The sequence below is a fragment of the Cydia fagiglandana genome, chromosome 17 (assembly GCF_963556715.1).
Source record: "Cydia fagiglandana chromosome 17, ilCydFagi1.1, whole genome shotgun sequence".
NCBI lineage: Eukaryota > Metazoa > Arthropoda > Insecta > Lepidoptera > Tortricidae > Cydia > Cydia fagiglandana.
Window position 1 is genome coordinate 8,277,810 of NC_085948.1, and position 27,121 is coordinate 8,304,930.

A 27,121-nucleotide genomic window follows, 5' to 3' on the forward strand; every position below is an offset into this window, starting at 1 on the left:
GGTGCCAGCTAGGACCTAGGTGGACCAATAATTGCAGTAGTAACCTCAGTTAGCCAGAATAGCACCGTGTTGGTGCTATTCTGGCTAACTGAGGCCAATCGAACGCAGTTACGCAACCGAAGTGACAAAGTGTGATCATTGGACCGCGGACAGCTGGTCATGGTGCTGGTACAGTTGCAATCACATATATTGGAGCGGTCAAGGTGCTCGGAATATCTGAAGACACACTCTAACGCCTTGACAATAGAGGCGTGTTCAGATATTTGTGAGCACCTTGGCCGCTCCGATATATCTGATGGTGACTGTACATAGGGCTGTTGCCACGTGTTAAGATGTTCCTGACTCTGCAGCAACATGCTGAGATGCGGCCATTTCATGACACTTTATTTTCACTATGCTCTTTTTATGTACAATATATGGGAGACCGAGCTTTGCTCGGAAAATATATAAAAACTCAAAAATGCGCGTTTTCCTAGAGATAAAACCTAGCTAGATCGACTTTTCGCCAGGACAATACCATGATTAAAATATTATTAACAAATATCGATAATATTCCGTTCCAAATCTATACATTTAGTTCCGGAAATTGGACGGAAATGGAAGTTGAAGGTGAGTTAAACCTGTCGGAATGAGATGAGACGGGTGGAGGCATAGTGTTGGGTAGGGCGCGAGCTCTTTGAGTCCTCTGGGCTATAACCGCGAAAATCGAAGTTCGCAAATTGCGGGCATTTTTCTCTGTCACTCTAATAATTACGCCTTCATTAAGGAGGGAGTAAAAGAGAAAGATCCCCGCAATTTGCGAATTTCGGTTTTGGCGGTAGCCCAAGACTCGACTCAGTTTTTCAGACTCTTATAATTAAGTTTAAACTACAGTTCTTTTATTTATTTATTTAAACTTTATTGCACAAAATATATACAACAATGTACAAATGGCGGACTTAATGCCAGATGGCATTCTCTACCAACTCAACTTCATCTTTTTCAACGTGATAATGACCCGAGTCTCTTGTAGAGACTTGAGTCCTTTTCAGAGAACTCTCGATTTTTTTACAAACATTTTCGAAATCAATTGTCTTTGTGTATAATTTGTGGATTAGGTACATAAACCATACAATAACGCCTAATTTATTTAATGTAATTTAGGTAAAACCTATAAAATTGTTGACGGAGTCATTATTTGGAGACTCGAGTCCTTTTGAGTTGCTCCTAAAAAATACTCGACTGGGGACTTAAAAGACTCCGAGTCTCGTAAAAACGAGCTGAGTTCTTCAAATTCAGACTCAAAGGACTCGAGTTCCCACCAACACTATGGAGGCATCGCTGTTTTTTCCTGTTAACGTCCGATTAAGCGGAAATCATAAAAACAGAAATCCATATAATAAATATGGAAGAGTAATTAACGCAATTGTAACCCACGTCACATAGTCACGCGTCACGTCACAACAAGGCGGAGTGAAACAATATTTCTTTTCAAAACGTAAACAAAAGAATAACTAATAATATTGTTGCGTGAGTGACTAATAATAAATTATTGCTTGTGTTTATCGACTTTTTATTTTATTTCTCGCTTTTAACTTTAGCATAGCAGCAAGAGGGTTAAGCAATAACATTAAACAATCTGCATAGTGCTTGACAGCATTCGCAAATGATGGTGCTTATTTCTCAAACAATAGAACCGCAATTTGGAACATGAATGAAGTTTTCCGACAACCATAACATGAAGCAAACTTTGTATAGGAATGACCCAAGTTTTCATAATAGGTACAAATGGTACAATACATTTTATGTCAAAAATAACTTTGATGTTTAGCATTATTTTGTTTCTCACAATAAAAGAAATAGTACTTATAGAATAAAAATAGGTATAGTGGAACTAGTAGAAATAAGATATCTTTAACTGTAAAAAGTAAGATAAAACAATCAAATGTCGATTTAATCCATTGAATAATAAAAAATAAGTTTCACTGGTCTTCAATTCAGTTCTTGTTATGTTTTCATTGTATTTAATTCCGTATGCCAGCAATGAGCATGATGTTAGAGCAAAATAGTATACTAATTAAAAATCTACCGTATTCGAAAATTAAAAATCTGTTATATTCGCAAACTGTTGCTAACCAACTAAGTGCCCTTAAAATCTGGTGTCGGTTTGAGTGTAATTTAACGAGAGAAAACACGAAACTCCAGTCAAGAGTCAACAGGCTATTAACTTAGACTGACTAAGCTGCCGAGGGGTTGACCAGTAATTTGCTTAGGCAAAGTTTGTTTAGGTGTTTAGTTCGGGCCGTACGCACAGATTTAGGCTGACTGGCTTATTATTAGACTGGTTTTCTATGGATAGTTACATTATAATATTTATCGCAATCGTGAAATAAAATGAAAACACGGAGAACATGTCTGTTGATTTTATTTATGCACTAAAAAAATGAAGAAGGTAAATTAATGGTTCCGATAGTGGTGACTAAGGTGGTTCGAGTTCCCAAGGATGCACAATTGCACAGGGCTCGCATCTGTCCGCGATTCTGCCGTAACCGTGAACAAACGCGTAGGTAACAAACATACTGCCGTATTCGAACGTCAAGATATTCACAAGAGACGAAACGTACTAGATCCAGATACGTTATAGTTTAGATATCAACTAGTTCTCTTTTGCAGCGCAATTCGGGCAACCGATGTCACTTTTACGTTAGATAGAGTAAGATTATCTATTAGATGTGAATTAGATCTCTAAGTCATATCCTGTGGAAATCGTTCAAGAGTATCTCCAGAATCACGCAAATGTCAAATTTGACAGGTTAGATCTTAAACATATCGTTATCGTATCTTGGTGATGTCTAAAAGATATCTAATAGATGTCTATTTCAAAATCCGAATCGGGCCCATACTTGTGGATGCGCTGGAAGTGACAAGCGTCCATAGGTACGGTTATAGGTATAATTAGCTTCGTGCGTATTCGTTCCTATTTACAAGTTAGTTTGTAGTAATCAAAATGGATTGAATTTGTAACTACCCTTTTATTTAAAAACATTAAACCGGAATAAGTACCTGACGTATTCGTAATATATTATTTGAACATAATTGCAAACAGTACATTCACATTCATCCGGCGGTTCTTCAGGCTGTAATCGATTTTCAACTGTGCAGTCACGTGTAATACGTTCCATCCATTTTAAGCCCTATGCCGATAAAACAAGGTTGAAATTAGCGTTGCCAGCTTTCCACGTTATGCATCAGTCAATTCGATCTTGCACGTGGGGTCGCTTCACACCCTTCCGCGGACGGAGACGAAGCGGCTGAGTGTTGACTTGAATAATGATATAGTCAATACCACATGCGGTACCGGCCAATATTGCTTATGTGCAGAGGGACTAAAGAAACGGCATTACTGTGGCTTAAATGTATTAAATAGTGGGGGATATGCTGACTTTAAACGTCATAATTGCTCTACCATGGCTTACTTAATTGAAATGGATAGTCAATGTTCTCGTGTGTACAAGCATGATTGGTAGGTATATGTTTCCTATAGTATACATATAGCATATCTGTTTGTACAGTCGCCATCAGATATATCGCAGCGGCCAAGGTATTCACAATATCTGAACACGCACTCTAACGCCTTGACAATAGAGGCGTGTTCAGATATTTGTGAACACCCTGGCCGCTCCGATATATCTGATGGCGACTGTACTGGATGGGAGTTTATGATTTCTTCAGTTATTTCGAAGGTGACGTTACGCGTGCGTGGATTTAGACTACGCGGGTACTTAAATTGTACTCGGCAAGAACCAATATTACAGACAGTTACGCTAAAACCTACGGTTTAATTGATAGCCGTAGTATATAAAGGTCAAATTATAGCTGTCAAGTTTTGATTCTTACGTTACGTCGACTATAACTTTATTCGCTTTTACGCTGGGGATGTCACTCAATCCAATCGACATTCACATCCCATTAACCCTTTGAATAGAACAGAACGCCACGGCTATCGTGTGCGGCGCGTAATCGTGAACTTTGTCGGAATGCATAAAGGTCGTTATTGGGCTGTAGTCGCGCGTAACAGTCTTTGGCGGTCAAATGGTTAAGTCCCATTAAATAATCACACAGATAAGACATCCCACCAGACAGCATAGTCGCGCTACCCCCTCTGCCACGCATACGGTAATTTTACTCCATGTTCGAGTCGAAAGTGTCTTTGTGTGACGTCCGTGTCTTTGAACGGACCAATGACGGCACGGAACTTTGCTCACCTCTTCCCGCGCACCCCCGCATTATAGGCATCATCGGTTGCATGAAATAATTGCTCTAAACTCGGTCTAGAGGATTCCTAGTCTATGAATAATCATCAAAATACTTAAAATTCCTATTCCTAACTAATAAATATCCCATTGTTTCTCAGGTGAAAGACATCTGCAATGAGCTGGAGGTGCGGGTGCTGTGCCACAAGATCCTGCAGAACGTGTCGATACTCCTGGACGCGGACCGGGGGTCCCTTTTCCTGGTGCAGGGCGAAAAGGCGGCGTCCCCGCATCCTCAGAACGGCAGGTAAGAATTACACTGGCTCAGTTACTCAAAAAGGATCTTGGCCTCTGACACAAGAGAACGCCATTCTACCCTATTCTGCGCCACTTCTCGCTAGTTGGGTACTCTGAGAGCGGACAGGTCTTTTAGGGCTTCGTCACTCCACTCGGTATCTGGGACGCTCGGACGGACGCTTTCCACCCGGATGCCCCACAAACGCTCTTCTCACAGCCCGATCCTCACCTGTCCTCTTCAGGTGACCGAGCACTCCACCAGCGCCATCGTATGGCTTTGATCTCGTCATTTAAGGCCCCCACTGATTAACAGTCCACCGGACGGAATCGGCCTGTCAGTTAGAACAAAAAGTTGACAGTTCCGAACAACTGACAGGCAGATTCCATCCGGCGGACTGTTAATCAGTGGGCCCCTTTATAGTAGGCGCCGCAACCTGTTCTTCTAGCTCCCTATTCTTTCTATGTCGTTAATTGCTGTTTAAAATATAATATTTACGCGGTTTAGACATTTTATTAGGTACACCATTTTACTGTCGCTATTGTTGCTACCATCGATTAAAAAAAAAAAAAACTCTTGGTACGAAGCATAGCAATCGTTTGTCGATTAAAAAATTTACGAATTTACAATAAATGGTTACGCGCTACGGCGTAGCATATGCCGCTAAGTGTACTACGAGTATACCTCTTCTATACATACTTAGATATTATACTATTATAGTATACCTCTACTATATACGAGATATGTACGTTACAAGTACTTTCCTACATATGATCCTACAAAGACATCCATGTTCTTTGTGGTATTCCAACTATAGGTATTATATATGTGGTATAAATGTATAAATTGGAATCGATATTTAAACCCTCTTAACAATAATCTGTTTTTTTTTTACTGCATAACCCCGTTCACAATACTTTTACCATTCCTTTAATTCTATTAACTGACTAACAATTTATTAAGAAAGTTACCGATTGCTAAAACGTTATATTGAAACAGGAAAAAAGGGGAAACGGCAAGAGTTATGTTATCTCGAGTGACATTATCATAACTGGGGAATCATTATTACATTTAATCTACATCCAGGTAATAAATCAGACTCCCCCACCGCATTTGTCTTTCTCGGCTAATCTGAAAAATGAGCATGATTTAATATCCTTAAATAATAATACAACGGGTTGTTCCTGTGAGTTTATTTTAGTCGCGACTTTTAATAATTTGTCGTGGTGGATAAACGTATAATACTTTTCACTCTACACTTGTCACTTTCTCGCTATCATATCCACAGCGACAGATAAAAATGTGACAATTATAATCCTGGCGTTCAATGTTTCGGGTTCAATTGGTTCATTAAAGAAGAAATATCTAATTAATCTGTATGTGAATTATTAATTAATCTGTATGTGAATTATCCCAAATCGAAATAAATCGACTGACTGTTTTTGATCATAGTCATCAACACACTTATCTGACCATTTGAAAACCGTATTTGAACGTGATAAGGTCTACTTTTGATCAGCTATAACTGTTGCTGTTTTACGTAGTTCATTGTTAGATTTTACCGCAAAATAAAACCCTTCCAATGACAGGCGAACTTTGACAATTATTGCTATGTTTGTATTTACGAATTTGTTTGCTGATTGCTAACAAGTTTTTGCGCTTATCCAAGTCTAATTAACATCCAACGTGGAATTTTATTTTATGATGCCGATCGATTTTTATGACGATGGAAAAGCTTACAATATGTATTAGGTGTTAACGAAGGGTTTATATCATGCAGGAGCTTGATTCCTTAGTATCTTCACGTTTACTATTCGACTTATTAGACTGGTTAATAATGTTGAGTTTTAAAGTATAACTTGTCGCAGACTAAAGCCGCTTTAGGGAAAGCTCATATTTATTACAAACAATATCAAGACACATTGTCTTTACATAATGATTGATTCATAATACTTTCGTTTACCACTTCGCCACATTGTCGGTTCGTGTTTACTGGTTTTTTGAGCAAGTACTGTTTAAAACAGTATATTATGCACGTGCATCCATAAACTAAGATCATGCCAGTAAAATGGAATATGTGAAATATGTTTCTAGCTTCTTTATTAGCGAACGCAGGATGACGTTTAGTTCAGCTTATTTCTTTTACTCCGGTTCAAATGCAGGTGCTTTCAATATTTCACCGCTTAAGTTTAAAAAAAAAAATTAATTTAAAATATGATAACATATGACTCGTAGAATATATATAACTTCTAGCCGCCCAGAGACCTATAAAAAGGTCAACTGTTCCATTCTAATTTGAACTTTGTATTGACAAAATAAAAATTCATTTTGCTTGCCAATGTTTGACGTTTGGGCGGCTAGAGGATAATACAAATGCATTTGTATGCAAACAAGCGAAGGTAACACGTAAAACATTGACGTCATGTCATTTTATTATCGATATTATCGTCGATGTAATGACATCACATATGCAGTATTAAATGTTTTTATTATTGTATGTTTATTAACTTATGTTAGGTAGTCACACTTCTTGTACGTATTGTGATATGAAATAGAATTACAAAAGTTAATATTATTTCAGATTTCTAATTATGTATGAAAGAGCGGCATAAATCCTGGGGCCTACAACAAAAGTGCCTTACTTATTTATAATTAGGTACGTCACATATAGTCAAAGGTTATTATTTCTACCCGGCTTCTGCGTAATAAGTAAAGGTCCTTTGTTTGTTTAGGACTACGCATATTTGCCGTTCATAAGCGAAAACTTGAACTGAAATATTTTGTAGATTAGAATTTTCGCACACATGCATCTTATTGCAGCAATTGACTACATTTAAAAGGATACAATCTCATTGCTGTCGCTGGTCTCCGATAGATTCTGAGGAACACAAGTTATGTTTCGTTATTATTATTACAATACAATACAATCCAAATTATTCTTTTTTGCTCACCAATATGAAAAAGAACATGGATATTTGAATACGATATAAAATTACGTTTAGAAAGAGAAAATTATTTATCTATCGCGCGACATAAGCCCCGAAGCCACTCGCGCCGTGTTGCCGTGCCTAGAGCATTAAGACGAGAGAAGCTTTTGATAAAAGAGTTGGAAAACCGTCTGCAAAAAACCTATTGCTACAAAAAGTGGTCATGCGAAATTGATCCGGGACCCGCGACAGCCTTACGTTTTATTCATGTCAACATTTCCACGCGCCTTGCCATAAAATATACCTTGCAAAGTATGCCTAAAAGCATCAAATGACGCGCATCCCCGTCTGCGAATATTATTACATACCCAGCTTGCCAGATGTCATGTGTACGTGCCTCGTCTGAACACTCAGAGGTATTAAAAATGAAAGGAATGAAAGCTGCTGACTTGTGCATAATATAAATATACGGAGACATATTTGCGAAACTGTTACTAGAAACCCGAAGACGTTTTGGATATTTAAAAAAAGTCATATTTTACTGTAATGAGCCAACTTTAAATTGATTAGTTATATGTAACTTAAGAACTATATTCATTTTATAGTTACTAAACATCAACATCAACATGTCTCTGATATAAAAGACATAGCGACATATGGTGCTGGAAGTATGTCACAACTCACTTGCCTAATCGAAGAAGTCTACTGAGCAAAGAGGCAATAAATTGTCAATTTGGAAGATCTAATGGACAGAAAGAAAAATTATTCTAAGGATAGAGCGTCCACGAGAGGAAGTTTAGATCTTAAAATAAAAGAGAGCTTAATGATTGCATCTGGAATGAGTGACCTTTCTCTAGCTGTCATTTTCCCTTTGACCTCTCAATAAGTAACAATATATTATATATAAACGAACTATTTATTTTTACATGCAATATTCCAACTAAATGTAATAGTTAATCTTACACAAACGTTGATATAATTAAATTCTATAAATCTTTATAATACAAAAAGCCATCTCATGAATGAGATATTAAGACGAGTACGAGCTTTATACATAATAAATGTTCACGTATAAAATATAGTCTCTTAATGTCCTTATGAAATGCAAGAGCATGTATGGATTGTGTAGCTTATATATTAATCTACTCGCGTCTTAGCTCGTCTTGGCAACGAAACGGGCAAGCGAGATAATAGGCGAATATTACTTAGGAACCTAGTACTTACTCACTAATGAGTATACCATATTGTTTTAATGTCTTGCTAATGACTGGTAGGTTTCTTACGTACAATGAATTGTATTATTTTCTTTAGTTAGGTATAATACATTTAAATCTTGTAATTCTTTGTTTTATCCGTAGTTCGGTGCCGGTACTGCCGGTGGCGGTCACCTTGGTGTAATTTAATGTTTTTAGCTGATTTTTAACCAAAACACGCTTCGTTAAAAAAATTAAAATAAACCCTTTGTTAGTTTTTTAAATTAAAACTCCAAGCATTAGCTAAAGTTTCATACGACACATCTTGAAAACTTTACTATACAGGGTGTCCCAGAATTCGACGTCAAGCCGTAAACGGATAATAGACCAAGTCATAACAGTTATCATAAAAATTAAAAAAAAATCCAACTCATGTTCTTTAAAAATTATGGTCACTTTAAAAATTCACTAAAAAATCCACACCCTGTAATTATTCAAGATTACACAATAATAAAATAATTTTTAAGAAAAAAAAACCGACTTCTATGGGGGCCGGTGAAAGATTATTGTAGATGGTACACTATGTAGAAAAGGAGGTAAAACCACCCACTTTTCTACTAGCATTTCGCTTCTGTAAGGGTCGTAGTTCTAGCCTAACCTAACCCACTTCTCTGATAGCAGTTCGGTTCTGTGAGGATCGCAGTTCAAACCTAACCTAACCCACTTAACGGCGCATGCGGTGCGGTGTACGGGGGTTTAAGCGGGAGGGGCTAGTAAGATTGGCATCATCATACTTATATACTTACACATTTTATGGTAGGTAATCATAGTAGTTTATTTAGTTAAGGTATCATAGTGGTTTTCCGGGTCAAGGTCCGGGTCCGAGTCCGGGTCTGAGTCCGGGTCCGAGTCCGGGTCCGAGCCCGGGTTCGAGTCCAGGTCCGGGTCCGGGTCCGAACCGGATCCGGGTATGACTCCGGTTCTGGGTCCGAGTCCGGACCCAGTCCAAGTCAAAATCGAAATTCGTAATCACCAAATGTGTACTATGCGTTGTTGAAGAGTTCTATTCTGGTCATCATCAGCAGTTCCATTTCATCAAATGCGACAGTTTTTAATGTAAATGCTTGATTTTATGATGAAAATACAAAAAAAGCTATGCGTATGCCTTTAATATTTGAGGAGTTCCCTCGATTCCTTATGGATCCCATCATCAGAACTCGAGCTTGACAAAAATGTGGCTTAAAAACTTAACTTGCTTAACAAACATAACGAAGAGGAAAAATCGCTAAACGTGAACTATGCGTCGTTGAAGAGTTCTGTTCTGATCATCATCAGCAGTTCCACTTCATCAAATGCGACAGTTTTTAATGAAAATGCTTAATTTTCTGATGTAAATACAAAGATCTCTATACGCATGCCTTTAATATTTGAGGAGTTCCCTCGATTCCTTATGGATCCCATCATCAGAACTCGAGCTTGACAAAAATGTGCATTAAAAACTTAACTTGCTTAACAAACATAACGAAGAGGAAAAATCGCGAAACGTGAACTATGCGTCGTTGAAGAGTTCTGTTCTGATCATCATCAGCAGTTCCACTTCATCAAATGCGACAGTTTTTAATGAACATGCTTGATTTTTTGATGTAATTACAAAAATCTCTATACGCATGCCTTTAAGATTTGAGGAGTTCTCTCGATTCCTCATGGATCCCATCATCAGAACTCGAGCTTGACAAGAATGTAGCTTAAAAACTGAACTTGCTTAACAAACATAACGAAGAGGACAAATCGCCAACCGTGAACTATGCGTCGTTGAGGAGTTCCGTTCTGATCATCATCAGCAGTTCCACTTCATCAAATGTCACTCTTTTGGATGTATATGCTTGATTTGATGATAAAAACCCAAAAATCACTCTATGTATGCCTTTAAGATTTGAGGAGTTCCCTCGATTCCTCATGGAACCCATCATCAGAACTGGGTTTTGACAGAAACGGGACCAATCTGTATGCATATACATTCAATCAAAAAAATAATTTTCAAAATCGGTCCAGTAATGACGGAGATATGGAGTAACAAACATAAAAAATAAAAAAAATAAAAAAAATAAAAATAATAATTATTAAGAATAAAAATAATAATTATTAAGAAAAAAGAACCGACTTCTATGGGGCCCGGTGAAAGATTATGGTAGATGGTGCACTATGTAGAAAAGGAGGTAAAACCAGTACCTACTTTCTAGTAGCATTTCGTTTCCGTAAGGGTCGTAGTTATCTAGCCTAACCTAACCCACTTCTCTGATAGCAGTTCGGTTCTGTGAGGATCGCAGTTCGAACCTAATCAAACCCACTTTTCTAGTAGCATTTCGTTTCTGTAAGACTCGCAGTTCTAACCAAACCTAACCCACTTTTGTTCGGTTCTGTGAGGATCGCAGTTCAAACCTAACCTAACCCACTTAACGGCGCATGCGGTGCGGTGTACGGGAGTTTGAGCGGGAGGGGTTTGGCATCATCATACCCACATTTTATGGTAGGTAATCATAGTGGTTTATTTAGTTTAGGTATCATAGTGGTTTTCCGGGTCAAGGTCCGGGTCTCTGAGTCAGAGTCCGGGTCCGAGTCCCGGTCCAAGTCCGGGTCCGGGTCCGAGTCCGGGTCCGAGTCCGGGTCCGAGTCCGAGTCCGGGTCCGAACCGGATCCGGGTATGAGTCCGGGTCCCAGTCCAAGTCAAAATCGAAATTCGAAATCACCAAACATGTACTATGCGTCGTTGAAGAGTTCTGTTCTGATCATCATCAGCAGTTCCACTTCATCAAATGCAACAGTTTTTAATGTAAATGCTTGATTTTATGATGAAAATACAAAAAATTCTATACGTATGCCTTTAAGATTTGAGGAGTTCCCTCGATTCCTTATGGATCCCATCATCAGAACTCGAGCTTGACAGAAATGTGGCTTAAAAACTAAACTTGCTTAACAAACATAACGAAGAGGACAAATCGCCAAACGTGAACTATGCGTCGTTGAAGAGTTCCGTTCTGATCATCATCAGCAGTTCCACTTCATCAAATGCGACAGTTTTTAATGAAAATGCTTGATTTTCTGATGAAAATACAAAAATCTCTATACGCATGCCTTTAAAATTTGAGGAGTTCTCTCGATTTCTCATGGATCCCATCATCAGAACTCAAGCTTGATAAAATTGTGGCTTAAAAACTTAACTTGCTTAACAAACATAACGAAGAGGACAAATCGCCAAAGGTGAACTATGCGTCGTTGAAGAGTTCCGTTCTGATCATCATCAGCAGTTCCACTTCATCAAATGTCACGTTTTTAAATGTATATGCTTGATTTGTTGATAAAAACACAAAAATCACCATATGTATGCCTTTAAGATTTGAGGAGTTCCGTCGATTCCTCATGGATCCTATCATCAGAACTGGATTTTGACAAAAACGGGACCAATCTGTATGCATATACATACAATCAAAAAAATAATTTTCAAAATCGGTCCAGTAATGACGGAGGTATGGAGTAACAAAATTTTTAAGATGAATAATTTTTTCTTACCCATATATAATTTATTTACCGTTTAATATAAAATTAATGGTTATTTATGTAAGTTTATTAGGAATATTAATAGGTTACAACCATACAACCGAACACCGAACCGAACCGAATTGATAACCTCCTCCTTTGGGATTTGGAAGTCGGTTAAAAATAAAAAACATACAACCGAATTGATAACCTCCTCCTTTGGGATTTGGAAGTCGGTTAAAAAATTAGAATAAATTATGTAATTTGTAGTAACAAGAGTTAAAGAACCATTACAGGATGTGGATTTTTTAGTGAATTTTTAAAGTGACCATAATTTTTAAAGAACATGAGTTGGATTTTTTTTTTGTATTTTTATGATAACTGTTATGACTTGGTCTATCATCCGTTTACGGCTTGACGTCGAATTCTGGGACACCCTGTATGCTCTTTAAGTTTCAATCCGATATTTCTGACCAAGTGTTAAAACGAAATGTGCCGGACAACAAAATTCTTTGTTAAATTCAAGGATTCAGCGGTCGCCAAGTGCAAGGCCAAAAGTTTTCGCTCACAGAAATAAAGCTTCAAGGCTAATATAGCACAGTATCAGGAACAATGACGTCAATGACAGTAAATCGTTAGGTCACATCCAAAAATCACTAAATACTAAACAAATATTAAACAAAAATCAACTTTAATGTGGTACTCATACGTTTCAATATGGCTATGAACTTGTGGTGGTAATTAGTGAGCTCTGGTTGTCACCCGAAGAAATTATCTCTGAAAATTGTCTGTGTTTGGCAACGATGTCTAGATTTCTTGGTTGTAGCTGTCGGTATATTCAAAACTGGACGTAATCGCAAAACGCGTTCCGTTGTATGTTGAACACGACGGACATACAAGCGGCCTTATTAGGTTTGTGGTCGCTTTGACCTCAAACACGACTTCTTGTTTATACAATTTTATTTTATTTACAAACAAACAGGCTTATCATTTACTGCCCAAGTTTGTTTGAAGATAGAATGCTTTAAAGTGTCATTCTATGGAACTTGCTAACTATACAAACCGCCATATTGAAATTGTCTCTGAATGATGAATTTACTAGTGACTTTTGTTTACATAGTTAGCAAGTTCCATAGAATGACACTTTATACAAAACTCTCCTCCCTTCCTACTACCTATACCTGCCTACCACCTACTCCCTACCTACCTACCTCCTACCTATACATACCTACCTCCTACCTACATATACCTACCTACCTCCTACCTATACCTACCTACCACCTACCTACCTTATACCTGTTTATGTCCAATAAAGTGGCATACATACGTACTCTCTTAACGTTAGTGTCTATGTTTATATGGCTTTATCCAGTATTCCTCACACGTAGAACCATTTGACATGATGAATGTCGCACTCAGCATGACCGGAACAGGGTTATTCCTACCGCCTTACGGAACAGAACTACTACTAACTTATCTTTTACTTCTTCTACAGTTTCACTGCGTCGTTATTTACGACAGAGTACTTAATTGGTTTTCTTAGTATGTATTTTTTCTGGCTGGTGATAGTTTTTCTTAGATGTTTGCGATAGATCGCTAAAATATATGAAAAGTAAGTAATGTACGATGTATATTACGAAAATAATATCCTGTTTTCTTTTATAACTCTGAAAGGGATAAAGAGTGACATTTGATTGAAGTGTATTAAGTTTTTTTTTTATTATTATGAATGGGTTTACTCATGGCCACAGACTAGCCGAGGCGTAGACGTGGCCTACGATGGAGATAGTGAATTGAAAGTGTATTAACATTAACCGTTAAAAAATTATGAGATAAGTTGCAGGGACCCGTACAATGCGTGTTAAGTATTAAACGTGATCGTATTAAGCGGGTATTTAAGCATTTTGTACTACTAGTAAAACTGGCAAGGCACTTTCAATTTAACCTTAATAAATATTTTTTTTATATTCCATGTTGCGGTTTTTGTTACAAAATGCCACGGCCAAGTGATCGCTCGCAAGTTACAGTAAATTTAACCCATTTTAAAAATTCCCTTCTTTACTGGAACACTTTGTAAAAAGTTAAATAGCGATGCAGAAGAAATAAGGTCGTGGTTACACTTACCGCAAAATTATTGGTAGTTATTTTGATATAATATATAATACAAAATAATTTTAATCTAAAATTCAAATTCACTACCAAGGACTTCGATGAAATTTATAATTAGTTACCAATTTTTACTTTCAAGATTATTTTTGTAAGTACCAAATTACTAATTGTTCTAATTTGTTTACAAAACGGGCCATTTTCATAGCAAATATTTATGCACCAACTGTTGTTGTTGTCTGTCCTAGGGCACCCCGGAGGTGCATAGGGCCTCCACAAGATCCTTCCACGCCTTCCTGTCTTGAGCAACCGTGCACCAACTGCGAGAAGCAAAGTTTTGTGTAAAAACCAAGTCCGAAGTTTTTGCACACAAACGTACCTAAGCTATTTCTAGTTAACATTTTTTTCATCTCATTCTTACAATTAAGTACACACTCGTAATTAAGTGAACTACAAATAAACAGGATTTTAATTATTTCCGAAATACGAAAGCGTTCTTGGGTCACTTGTTACTAATTTCTAAAATAAAAGAGGAGTTTAGCTATTTATTGTCCTTTGATGTAGTGAAACAAATTGAGAAAAGGTCTTAGGATATACTTGGCTACATAACTAGATGTCTTTTGCAAGGGCCTGCTTTTGTAAGTAACAAATGTATCTTTCCAGCAGAGAAGGATCCTTACGCACATGCAGCATGATCCTTCTCTGCATGAAACGCCGCAAATAACTTTTCGGTAACTCACGTCTGTTGGCCTAAATATTGGTGTAGTTTCTCACCTCAAAGTATGTGAAAAAATAGCGAATGCAGCTATATTTGCGCAAAAACGGCCAAGTATGTTCGGACTCGAGCCCTTTAGAGTCCTCTGCTTCTAAACTCGATTTCTTTTCAATATGTTAGAGACGCCTAGTCTTTTGTAGAGACTCGAGTCCGTTTTAGAGAGCTCTTTATTTTTTTGTATAAACAATTTCGAAATGCATTGTCTTTATGTAACATTTGTGGATTAAGTTGACACAAATCACAAATCATACAGCAACGGTAAATTTCCGTTCTGTTATTTAGGAAAAACCTATAAAATTGTGGACGGAGTCTTTATTCGGAGGCTCGAGTCTTTATGAGTTGCTCTTAAAAAAGACTCAACAAAGGACTCGAACTGGGGACTTAAGTAAAGACTCGAAAGTTTTTTAAGCTCCGAGTCTCGTAAAAACGAGCTGAGTTCTTCAAATTCAGACTCTAGTTCCTACCAACACTGGTTCGACCTAATAAAAGGAACAAAAAGGATTGTTAGTGGCCTCTGCACTACACTAAATCGTGTATCGGGGACATAAATATGAGCATCCCTCGGGAACAATATGTATAGTGCTAAAATGTTACCTTTATTTGGACTTCAGAACTTATTATGGGATCATTGTCCAAATATTTAAAAAAAATAGTTTTATTCAACGGCTAAGTTAGTGTGAAGAATTTACAACGATGAAACAATAACTTTATGTACATATTTAAGTGATAGAAATTGCTTAGTTTTCATATAAAAGTTTTTTTGATGCATTAAACGCTCAGGTTTTTCTTCAGCTATAATGCTTTCAAATTGAGATTTATTTTCTGCACAATCAATACTTAATCTGTACCACTTTGTTTCAACTTCGATCATAGTCCATATTTAAAATCTTGTCACAAAATATGACCGTTATGAAAGCGTATAGGGATATCTGTATGATTATCTTCTATCATAATAATACATATATTTCATGTATAATGTACCTTTTGTTACCAAAGCTGCAAAGCGCAGCACAAATAAATTAGCTGCCTCCATTATGAATTTTACTAGCGACCCGACTTTAGCTCCGTCAAATAAACATCCCGACTTTTACGACGACGATTTATCTTTTACATTTTATTGGCCATTTTCGGACGCGGTCAGGATTTCCTGTATTGTGTTCCTTTATGGTTTAATTTTTCCCGACTATGATCAGATGGCAAAGCCAAAAGCAAGAGTTATGATTTTAGATGTATAGATATCTAGTGGTGGACTGTATGAGTGAGTTTGTGGGTGGAAACACGTATAAGCTATTACTTATTTTAATACATATTACCTATACCTAAAATATAAACTAAAATTAACCTTAACTCCCCGGGTGACGCTGATGGCTCCTTTTAATATATGGTTAGAAACTAAAAGTACTGCAATGCTTTAGAAATAAATACCAGCGAAGGCCTTAGTAACGAAACCCAAAGCGGCTTTCATTCTGACGTTTAATTAATTACATCTAGATTAATAATGATAAATCGTTGACGAGAAACACTTCAGTGGAAGACGTTAATATAATTCTAGTAACGAAATAAATTAATGTAATTAAGTTGGCTTATTATCTCTGGAAAGATTACGAAGAATAAAGTACAATATTTTTCGCTACGTAAAACGAAAGTCTACAAGGGTTTATGTAGATGGAGTGTGTTTTAGAATTAGTTAATAAAAAACGTTTTTGAATTGGCCACCATATTTTTCAATATTCCCTTAGAAAGTTAATTTATGGTCCACGTTAACTAGATGGTTGGCCGAAAATTTATCTTAAAAGAATCTTCTGAAGATAAACTCTTACGTCTTTACATGACGCAGACACACTGCCATACTGTTAAAAGATACTCATAAATCCTTTGTACATACGACCTGTTAGTCGGGACAACGTACATATAACAAGTCGCGGGACCTCTCAACGATATCTCGCGACACGAACAAGAACTTACTGACTTATATTAAAAATCCTTTATTTACGCAACTTTGGAAATTTCGTCTTCTTGACGACACGTTTTCTTATATTTTGACAAATCGTTGGGATCGGGATGTACTTGTTTGTATTTGAATCGTAAGTTTTGATAGGTTTTTGTTATACTTTGATATTTTATCTTTGGTTTGCGCCCACTTAGGTAAATTGTAAATAATTTGTTTATATAGATATAAATAATGAATAAATAATAATAATCTCTCTTCAATGAATGAATGATAATGAATGTTGATGGACTTAGAGCGGATGGTAGAACCCAAAAACAATGGATGGATTGTGTGAAAGAGGATATGAGAAAGAAAGGAGTGAGTGCTGAGGTGACGAAAGACAGAGGACATAACCTGGGATAAGGGCAGGGGAAAGAAGAAGATAGATATAAATAATATGAGTGAAGCAAACTAGGTAGTTTTTTGTAAAATGTCCAATTTCTAATTTATTTGACACGTCTTCTTTACATTCACATATCTGATAAAAGCTGAAATTAAATTTTGTAAATTATTCATGAGGTCTATACCATTCTATATTTACCTGTGATATCAGCACTTTTTTATACTTCATAACATCACTGGAATAAAATGATACCAAACATTGCTTTATTTTCCGATCTTACGCATAAGTGGTAGGTACTTTACAGGAGATGAATTCAACAACGGCTCCACGCAACGATTCGACGAAAACTTTTCCTTGTGTTCCATTGGTCTTTTGCCTTCGATTTAGAGAAATACTAGCAATAAAACCTCGCCTCCCTACCTTTGCTGAACTTAACGACATATTTAAATTTAAATCTGTTCCTTAAACGGGAAGAAGTGGTGGCACTTCAAATATTCAGTGAGTTTAGTAACCCCGCTTAGTACCACTATCAGCAGTTTTGACATTGACACATTTACTCATGTCTAAGTAACTTACTTTCTATGCATCTCGCTCGTATTCGCATATTAGTGCAAGCGAGATGTATAGAAAGTAATTTACGAAGACGCGAGCTAATATGTAGCCGTATAGGTTCTAAATGCTACTTTAATATTAGTTAGGTACCTAGTTTTCATTTCCTTCATGTCGTTGATAGAAAATTTAACGTGTCAAAAAGAAATTAATTAATTACTTATTATTCTGTTATTTTATGTGTTTTTGTCTAGACTAATAAATAGTAATAAATTATACCAATTGCCTTGGACTCCTTGTATCTATGGTAATAAATAAGTAGGTATCGTCGTGTAAACCATTAGGAATTCTTGAGACTACTTTATTTATTAATGGAAAGATGGTTTTTTTTTGAAGTGTGTACATTGACAGTTACAGTTTATAAATGAATTATTTAGAGCTACCAATTATAATAAGTCGAGCTCACTCTCACAATATCATGTCACATTTTGTTTTAATTTCGTGTGGGACTTTTCGTATAAGATTCTTCAACGGAAGTCTGTCCGTAGGTTCGGATGAAAACATCTCGCTTTGGTTTTTAGTTAGATAAAACCATCCCGGTATTACTAGTAAAAGTATTTATACCATCAAGTATTTTTAGACCTGTCCCCGTGCCAATACCACAGAATCAATAATACTAGGTACAGAAGACTCACTCTCTAACAAAACGATCAGGGGGCCGATTTTTGAAATTCGACCACTCGATTTCGTGTATTTTGTTAAATGATATCTCCACTACTAGGCGTTTAAATTCTGCTAATAGAATTGAAATCGAGTGGCCAATACCACTAGATTTCAAATATCGAGCGTCCGTATTTCAAAAATTAGGTTTTCCCCGTTTTCCACCGATTTTCGAGTGACGAAATCGAGTGATCGAAATTCAAAAATCGGCCCCCTGGACAGGTATGGCCGCTAGGTGGTGCAAGCGCCGCGCGCGGCTTATGGCTAACCACCAAAATTGGTGTGGAACGGATATACTTTTAGCTACCTGTAGCAAAGCGACGAAATCGCGGAGTGAGCCACGCCTGACAATACCTGTTACAGAAGTTATGTAACAAGGTCGCCAGATGTCGCTAACAAGTCAGGGGGGCAAATGTCATTCGCTGAATTGAAATTCATCAGATCCCACGAATCCGCTTTGGCAACAGGTTATCTTTATTACTCTTGCTAAAGTTATGGGAATTATCTTCAGGCAATTTGAATACTTGTTGTAATTCAAAGGTCAAAACGTCTTAATTTGCTCTTTAAGAGTTATTGCATTAAACAATGTAACCATTAATTATTGGATATTATATAAAGTAGTGCAAGTTAATTTATCTGTCTAAGGCCCACTTGCACCATTCCACTAACCCGGGGTTAACTGGTTAAACCAGGAGTTACCATGGTTACCAGTACAATTTGACACTGAGTTAACGGTTTAACTGCTTAACCCCGGGTTAGCGGGATGGTGCAAGTGGGCCTAAATGAAACTTTATTTAGCCTTATGATTTTTCCTTGGAGTTAACCGAATCCCGAAACCTCTTCTATAAATATAAAGCAAAAGTCTGAAATCATTGATATAGGTAACATATATTCCATTTACTTCATAGCGCCTCATCTCATTTATATTAACCGATACGAGAGAGATAAGATTTTTGCCCCGACATAACATAAACACAGCATATTGGAGCAAGCGTTATTTATCCAATCCACAGATTGGATAATCCCGGCATATTTGTATGTAAATATCACAATATTGTACAAATGCAATTGGATAAAAGCCGAGAAAATATCAAGAGCAAGGACGAGGGGTCACTGAGAAGGGTAAGCTTATTTGTTTTGTTTCCCTTTGCGATATGAGAGAATCAATAAGTTCGAAAGAGAGGGAACGAGGAGAATACGCCTGGATTCAATAATAATCATAGCCATAGGCTTAATGTAAATCATAGTGCCCTTGAACTCAATCAAATCGTGAGTCATGCGTAGAGGATACACATTATACCTGTTGAGTATTCGCTTCAGTATTAACACGATATGGGTACTTATACTTTTATCTAACAGCGTAATGTAAATGAGGGTAATGTGTTCATCAGTCTATGTATGTAGGTATGTTTGTTGCTTGGTGGCGCACTAGAAACCAAACACGGGGACAATTTTGATGATTTTTAAGCATTCGATTTGTTTTTATTGTCTAAATGTCACTGAAGGCATGACAATTAAACAATGTAGCGACAGTCAGACGTTGTTCAAACCATGCTTTTTTAAAGCTTTGACTACAAATGGCCCTGTGGCTGTGTAATAATTTTATTATTATTTAGTATGTACTTAGTTATAACGTCTACTCGTAATCTTTATGCTTTTATCTCAAAACTCATTCGAACATCTATAAAAAAATGTTCTTTCAGTTATTAAAAGTACAGACAGAAATAAAATTATAATTTTTGTCATAAAGTAATTTCGCATAAATTGTTACCTACCGGGAATTGAATTCTTGTTTACTAAGTTTTTTTTTCTACGTTTTCTCACAGCTCTAAGATGTAAACTTTATTCATATAGCTGGTCAAGCAAATCTTGTCAGTAAAAAAAGGCGCGAAATTCAAATTTTCTATGGGCTGATAACCCATCGCGCCTACATTTTTCAAATTTGCCGCCTTTTTCTACTGACAAGATCTGCTTGACCAAGTATATATATGGTACAAAAGTAACGGGATAACTAGTTTTCGTGCTTGGGACCGTTGCGCGTGTAATCCCTTGGAAAATTACATAAGTTTCTGAAACTGCTCTGACCATTAATTTTCTTGAGACTGCAACTTTGAGATATACATAAAGTTTTAGTCTGACAAACTGACAAGACGGTTTAAGCTGCGGTTATGTATGGCTTTAGCATTACGAAAATTCCTCTCACATTTTACACGACGACTAGGGAATTGTCAATAGGAAAGTTATGACTTAAGCATTTATTTAAATAGCTCGTTCATAACTATGTGCGTGTCTGATATTTTCATCGTTGGTAACGTTTACCTGTCGAGTAACAGGTGGGTGACTATACCCGTTGGTAACATTTACCTAAGTTACCTAACGGATTGTCTTTCTTATCCTTAGGTTTACGCATGCTGCGTTTACCGGCCATGCAGTTGGCGCGTACTCGCCCTAAAATAAAGTTCAACTTTCTTAGCATATTCTCCTTGGCAGATTACTAAGTACATATGTATAATTACTGGTCATCTACTCGTAGTTCCTCTTGTGATCACAATCGAATATGGATGCGTTATGACTTAGGTATATCAAAGTATGAATAATCTGCAAAACCCTTCACCAATATCTTGTAAAAGTTCTCAGTTTTCAAACACAATCGACAAGTTACTGTCTCAAAACTCGAACTGTTGGCAGAGTAATCAAAGTGGATCCAAGTTCGCAGCTGATTTAACAAATTCTGCGCCCGGTGCCACAGCCGTCCCGCAAACAGAGCCCTCGAAACGGCTTCTCGACGATTGGCTGGCCCTATTACCCTCGCTTACAGAGTCAAATGTAAACTAGGAAAACGTTGAGAAGATTTTAAACAAGTATGTGCAACCGGAGAGCACAGCATTTCTGGTTTTTATGAACCTTCTATTCGCCCCTGTTTTGTCAGCGATTGAATTATTATCCCTGGAATATTTTCATTGGCCTCTTTGCCTGTTGCCTTAAAGGACTTAACATCACTTCAGGCGGAGGAAGCTAATATTTTTTGATTTGGAGAACGTAAATGTTGATAATTTTTTCTACCTGTCGTGCTCTTTTTCTGTCTGTCTTTCTCGCAAAATATTGCAAATTTTTTGTAGTTACTAAATATAAAAACTTCTAGTTAGGTACTAAATAAAATAAAAAAACCTACTGTAATTAGGACGTTCCTAAGATCAAAAAATAATTCTTAACATCAAATTAACGAAAATGAAAATAACTTCATTGTCAGTCGTTAATTACACCATTATATCTAGAAATTTCTAAATTACATTTCATTGAAAGAATCAACGTTGAATACTGTGTGGGTTGTACCTAATTGTAAGGCTTTTAGGGCGCGGATAAGGTCACGTAGGTTCAGCGATGAATGACGCGAACGGAACAAGGAAATACTGCTATAATGAAGAACTTGTCCTATGAATACTGGTATTTTGACGGTAATATGTGTTTAGAAACTAAGTAAACTTGAGGTAAAATATCTCTTGTATTCAAATAGGTTAAGTTAGTGTACATGTATAGTATTTATTCAGAAGAAGATTAATAGTAACGCGACGTTGCATGTACAAGTTGTTGTCCCGGTCTTATTGCCTGAAATCGGTACTTTTATACCCATTCACCTCTGCTGCATTCTGCTTTGCTTTTCTTTTTTATTAAGTCTGTGGTGGTGCCTTGATTTATAAGCATGGGCTAAAAGTTAATTCACGAAGAAATTCAGTGTATTCTCCGTATCTTCTGCCAGCTAGGTTGCATTGTTGCAGGCATAAAGTAACCTAACCCCGAGAACAACTACCCATTGTTAAGATTAGTCAGCTTTGTATGTTACTAAGTAATGTAAACCTAACTCAAAGAAAAAAAAATTCTACGTTCACATCCAGCTATTTACGTGTGTGTGCATGTAGGAATAAAGTTACTACATGTGTAGCAGTCACTTAAGCCTCAGCCCCTCGAGATTTTATCGAGTTTGTATGAACTCACGCTAAAAGCCCATGTTCTTACGGTTTTAGATGTGATGTATTTACCATTGAAGACATTCGAATAATCGTTTATCTTACGTATTTGCGATGACGATACAAAATGCTCTGATCATGTTACCTGGGCGTTTTGTACCTTTAATTAGTTTTACTAAAGTCTAGTGAGTCAATATTTACGTGTCGTCTAGAGGTAGTGTTTTTTCGTCCTTCACTCTATACTTGTTGCTGTCTTATATTTAAATACGGCATTTATTAAAGTTGGTTGGATCCTATAAAGGACTAATTGTAGGTAATTTAGGCTCGACCTGATTATAGCATCCTAGTTTCATTTAACAAAAGTTTGGAGTTAAGTTTATAATTTCTATGCGTCTTTAGGCAAATTAACTTATACTAATGTTGCAAGGATTTCTAAGTAAAGTTTATTTCGTGATTGGCAAAAAAATCTATAGGTACCTACATGTTGCGACATTTTACAACTTCATTTGGTAGTCACATAGAACTATGAAGGGACGTGATAATAAGGACTCCATAAAGGTCTGCTTTTATAATCCATTAACACTCATCACTTATTGCTTCATCCGTAACTGAAAAACAAAAACATCTAATATCCGTCAACAATATCCTTATCAAATTATCATTCCGCTTTTTTCCACTTCTTATTTACTGCGACAGAGTTATATCTCGCACCGTACGCTCGACTGAATAGTAACTTTTGCACAGCAATTACTTCCCCTGTTTTGGCGAGGCTGTATCATGTGGCGCATCGATTTGTCCGACCACACGCGGCACTGACAGCCGGCTCATATTATTTGTCCGGCGGAGTTTTATTAAACGGACTCTTGCTTTTTCCGACCGGGGAAATTCCCTTGACGACAGTTGGGAATTCGTTTATGTGACACCTGCCGCTTTACTGCGATACTTATTTTGATTCTATGAAATCTATTTATTCGCGATGCTGAGATACGTAAACTGTGAAGACGCAAACCTTTGTATCGTCAAAATTCACATTAATATTCTAGTCTAGTAAGTCTTTGTAAATGAGTAAATTGACTGTTTAAGTAGATTTATTATAAAAAATAAGCGGCATTACGAGCGGAAAATGTAAATACATATAAGTAAAATAACTGATTTGCAAGACCCAAGTGATTCCATAAGTGTACCGCGAACAAAGTTTAGTGCGGTACACTGTAAGTGTAAACTACGTGAAAGAGGTGAGGTGTGCAATAAAGAGTATTGTATTGTAAAACATGTTTATATTTTTGTACAGTAGCAATCAGATGTATCGGACCGGCCAAGGTGTTCACAATATCTGAACAAGCACTCTAACGCCTTGACAATAGAGGCGTGCTCAGATATTTGTGAGCACCTTGGCCGCTCCGATATATATGATGGCGACTGTACCATACAGTACAGTAAAATAGCCCTTTTATGTAATTAAAGTTCAGCGGCACTGCTTAATAATGCATTTCCAGTCGTAAATCATTATTTACCGCACAGATTGGAATTAGAGTCCCACGGGAACCGGGATTTATTGCGCATTGGCACTTTACGGGCCGCCATTATACTCGATACTGCAGTCAGTCATACTGACAACAATATCCTGCATATTTACGTTTTGCAGAGGGTGTGTGATTTTTTATTTAATAACAAAGAAGAAATAAGCAAACACAATAAAACTTAGGTTCCTACTAAGTACAAAAACGTATAGATAAAAAATTTGGTCCAGATCGCTGTCAACGGGCAAGGTGACCAGAAGACTGGCCCTATTTCCTCGCTGAATGGCGATACTAATACTCTGGGCGAAACAGTGGCCAGCCCTTCTGGTCGCCAGAAGCCTCAATTAGTCTCGCCAACAAATCTTTATACATACAGCCGACGCGCACTTACTTCTTTTCATCATCATCATCATCTCAGCCATAAAACGTTCACTGCTGAACATAGGCCTCCCCCTTACTTCTTTTACTCGGTTCTAAAGTTTCATAAAATACCTTAAAAATAGGAAGTCGTGAAAGCGAATGTTCCCGATCCACACATGCCACTTAGCAAGAAAGAAACAGTATTTTTAGAATGTAACACACACACCGTTAAAAGCATACGAGAATGGATAGGTGCTCCAAAGCTTTTAACAATAATAACGGAAACCCTTTCTTTAGAAGCTTTTAAGTTCATGCAATGAATATGCGCATGTTGCGCATAATGTGAAATTCATATAATATTATCCATCGACATCTCGATATTGATCTTCTTCTACGCCATAATTCTATGTTTTAGTTATTTCTGACAAACACGAACGTCAAAGGGAAAGCCTGTGGAACATTTTGTGGATTCTTCTAGCGACCGGTAAAGGAAATATTCGGCATGTAGGTAGGCAATTCATCACGGCGAGTTACACTTGAAAGACCCGTGTCGACAAAAAAAAGTATACAAAGTGATGGTTTGCTAGACTGACGCATTTGTCAACCTAAACTGTCAACCTATCTACACGGCTAACAATGAGCTCGAATATTATCTATCGTTAAAACCCCGAGATATTCCGACTAGGGGTACAGGCAAATTCCTGCGGATTATTGCTCGTTATTCATTAATTTGGGGCTTTTCTCTTCTGTTTAAATTGGATTATTATAGGAGTCATTTGCATGAATATTTCGACTAAATTAGAGCCTAGTTACGACTCGCTTTGTTAATTAGCAGAAATAATATCAACATCGAAACTGTTCGTTAACATATTTGACAAAGAGTTATTTCATTTAGATGGGATACAAAACAATTACGTTGGATAGCTCCAGAATTTACAAATTTTCTTTTGTATCCTTTACGAAGAATCTGTATTGTATTAGATAATGTTTGCGATGTAATCAGGAAACGTTTTAGAAGATTTATTTTCAATTTGAATAAGGTTCGTTCTCCTTTTCTACGCTCATACCCCGCTGGTATACCGAAATCAATAAACCAAACAAGAAAAGCATTTCACTTTTCTTTTAATTTTCGGTAAACAGGACAATAATGTTACCTACAATATTGTTATGTATGATATGGAGAATATTGATAAAAATATACGATATGATGCCTCGATGCAGATGTAGTATGTATGTTATACTCAGGAACCACAAGAACAAGGAACTTGTAGCAACAACAAGTTTATTTAAACTGAAACAAGGAAATAAAAATACATACATATATGAAGAGAGTTATTTACTCCTATTAGTGCACAACTTTATCATTTCACAAATAACGGATGATGCTTTTTCTGTTTGATAGCATCAGACTAAAAATACTGAAAAATGTCATTTAAAATTTACGTATTTCACGATAAATAGAAACATGTCGTGCAAGTGACTAAAATACGTGAGTCAAACCGTAAAATTAATTTAAAGCTTAGCTTAAATAAAAACATATTTATCGTTTTTCATCATGATTTTAACATATTGTCACCAGATGCCTCGTGTCGAAGTTGTTCGACGTGTGCTCCAAGTCCACGCCCGAGCAGATGGAGCACCTGGAGGAGATCCGCATCCCCTGGGGCAGCGGGATCGTCGGCTACGTCGCCGAGAGCGGCGAGCCCGTCAACATACCCGACGCTTACAAAGTAAGTGTGTACCAGCCTAGTGTCGACGCTGTTCGTGTGCTCCAAGTAGCCTGAGCATGAGCAGATGGAGCAGTTTTAGGAGATTCGCATCCCCTGGGGCAGCGGGATCGTCGGCTACGTCGCGGAGAGCGGCGAGCCCGTCAACATACCCGACGCTTACAAAGCTGTTCGTGTGATCCAAGTAGCCCGAGCAGATGGAGCAGTTTTAGGAGATTCGCATCCCCCATCCAGCATAGCTGACCATGTACAGTTTCATTTAATATATCATTGTGTTAAATCAATTGCACTATTGAGAAACAGCATTGCCTACTTCTACGTCTAAATCAGAGAAATTTAATAACCAAATATTTACTTCCGTGTTGGAGTATGCAATCCCCGTTGTAGATAAACTATCCGTCACGTTCGAATACCTCAGTATAAAAGTTTTGCGGATGTTTTATTCATAGCTAGAAACTATATAAATGCGACTATCATTGGTTTTCTGGTCGGTGTCAGCCTCAGTTTACGACATCGGACATTCTATAGCAAGTATAAAATTGTTGATGGGTTAGCAGCTTTGGGCGCCATTTTTAACAAACTTCTAGTAACAACATAAATTGAAATACGATCCCCTAGTCATCGTGTCATCGAAAAAATATGTAAATGTATTTTTGTAAGGTATAGGAGAGGCATGGGTAGACCAAGACGTAGCTATGTAGACCGAATAAAAGCAAAATCCGGTGTCGTATCGTATCAAGAGGTCAAGGATATGGCATACGAGAGGGAGAAATGGAAAATACTCCACCGACAAGAGGATATATCTTAAATTGAAGAAGAGATTTACTTATTTGAAACTTCATTATATTCCTTTCGTATTTTCCTCCACTTCAATTTAATTAACAG

At 37.1% G+C, this 27,121-nt stretch overlaps 1 protein-coding gene across 1 annotated transcript in view; it reads left to right on the forward strand.

Moving 5' to 3' along the window:
• The window catches only part of LOC134672403 (dual 3',5'-cyclic-AMP and -GMP phosphodiesterase 11-like), a 224,838-nt gene that overhangs the window by 138,771 nt on the left and 58,946 nt on the right, over positions 1–27,121 (forward strand). Inside the window, exons 6-7 of the mRNA XM_063530286.1 lie at positions 4,394–4,539; positions 26,089–26,239. Coding sequence (XP_063386356.1) covers positions 4,394–4,539; positions 26,089–26,239 — 297 coding nt within the window. The remainder of the gene's footprint in view (positions 1–4,393; positions 4,540–26,088; positions 26,240–27,121) is intronic.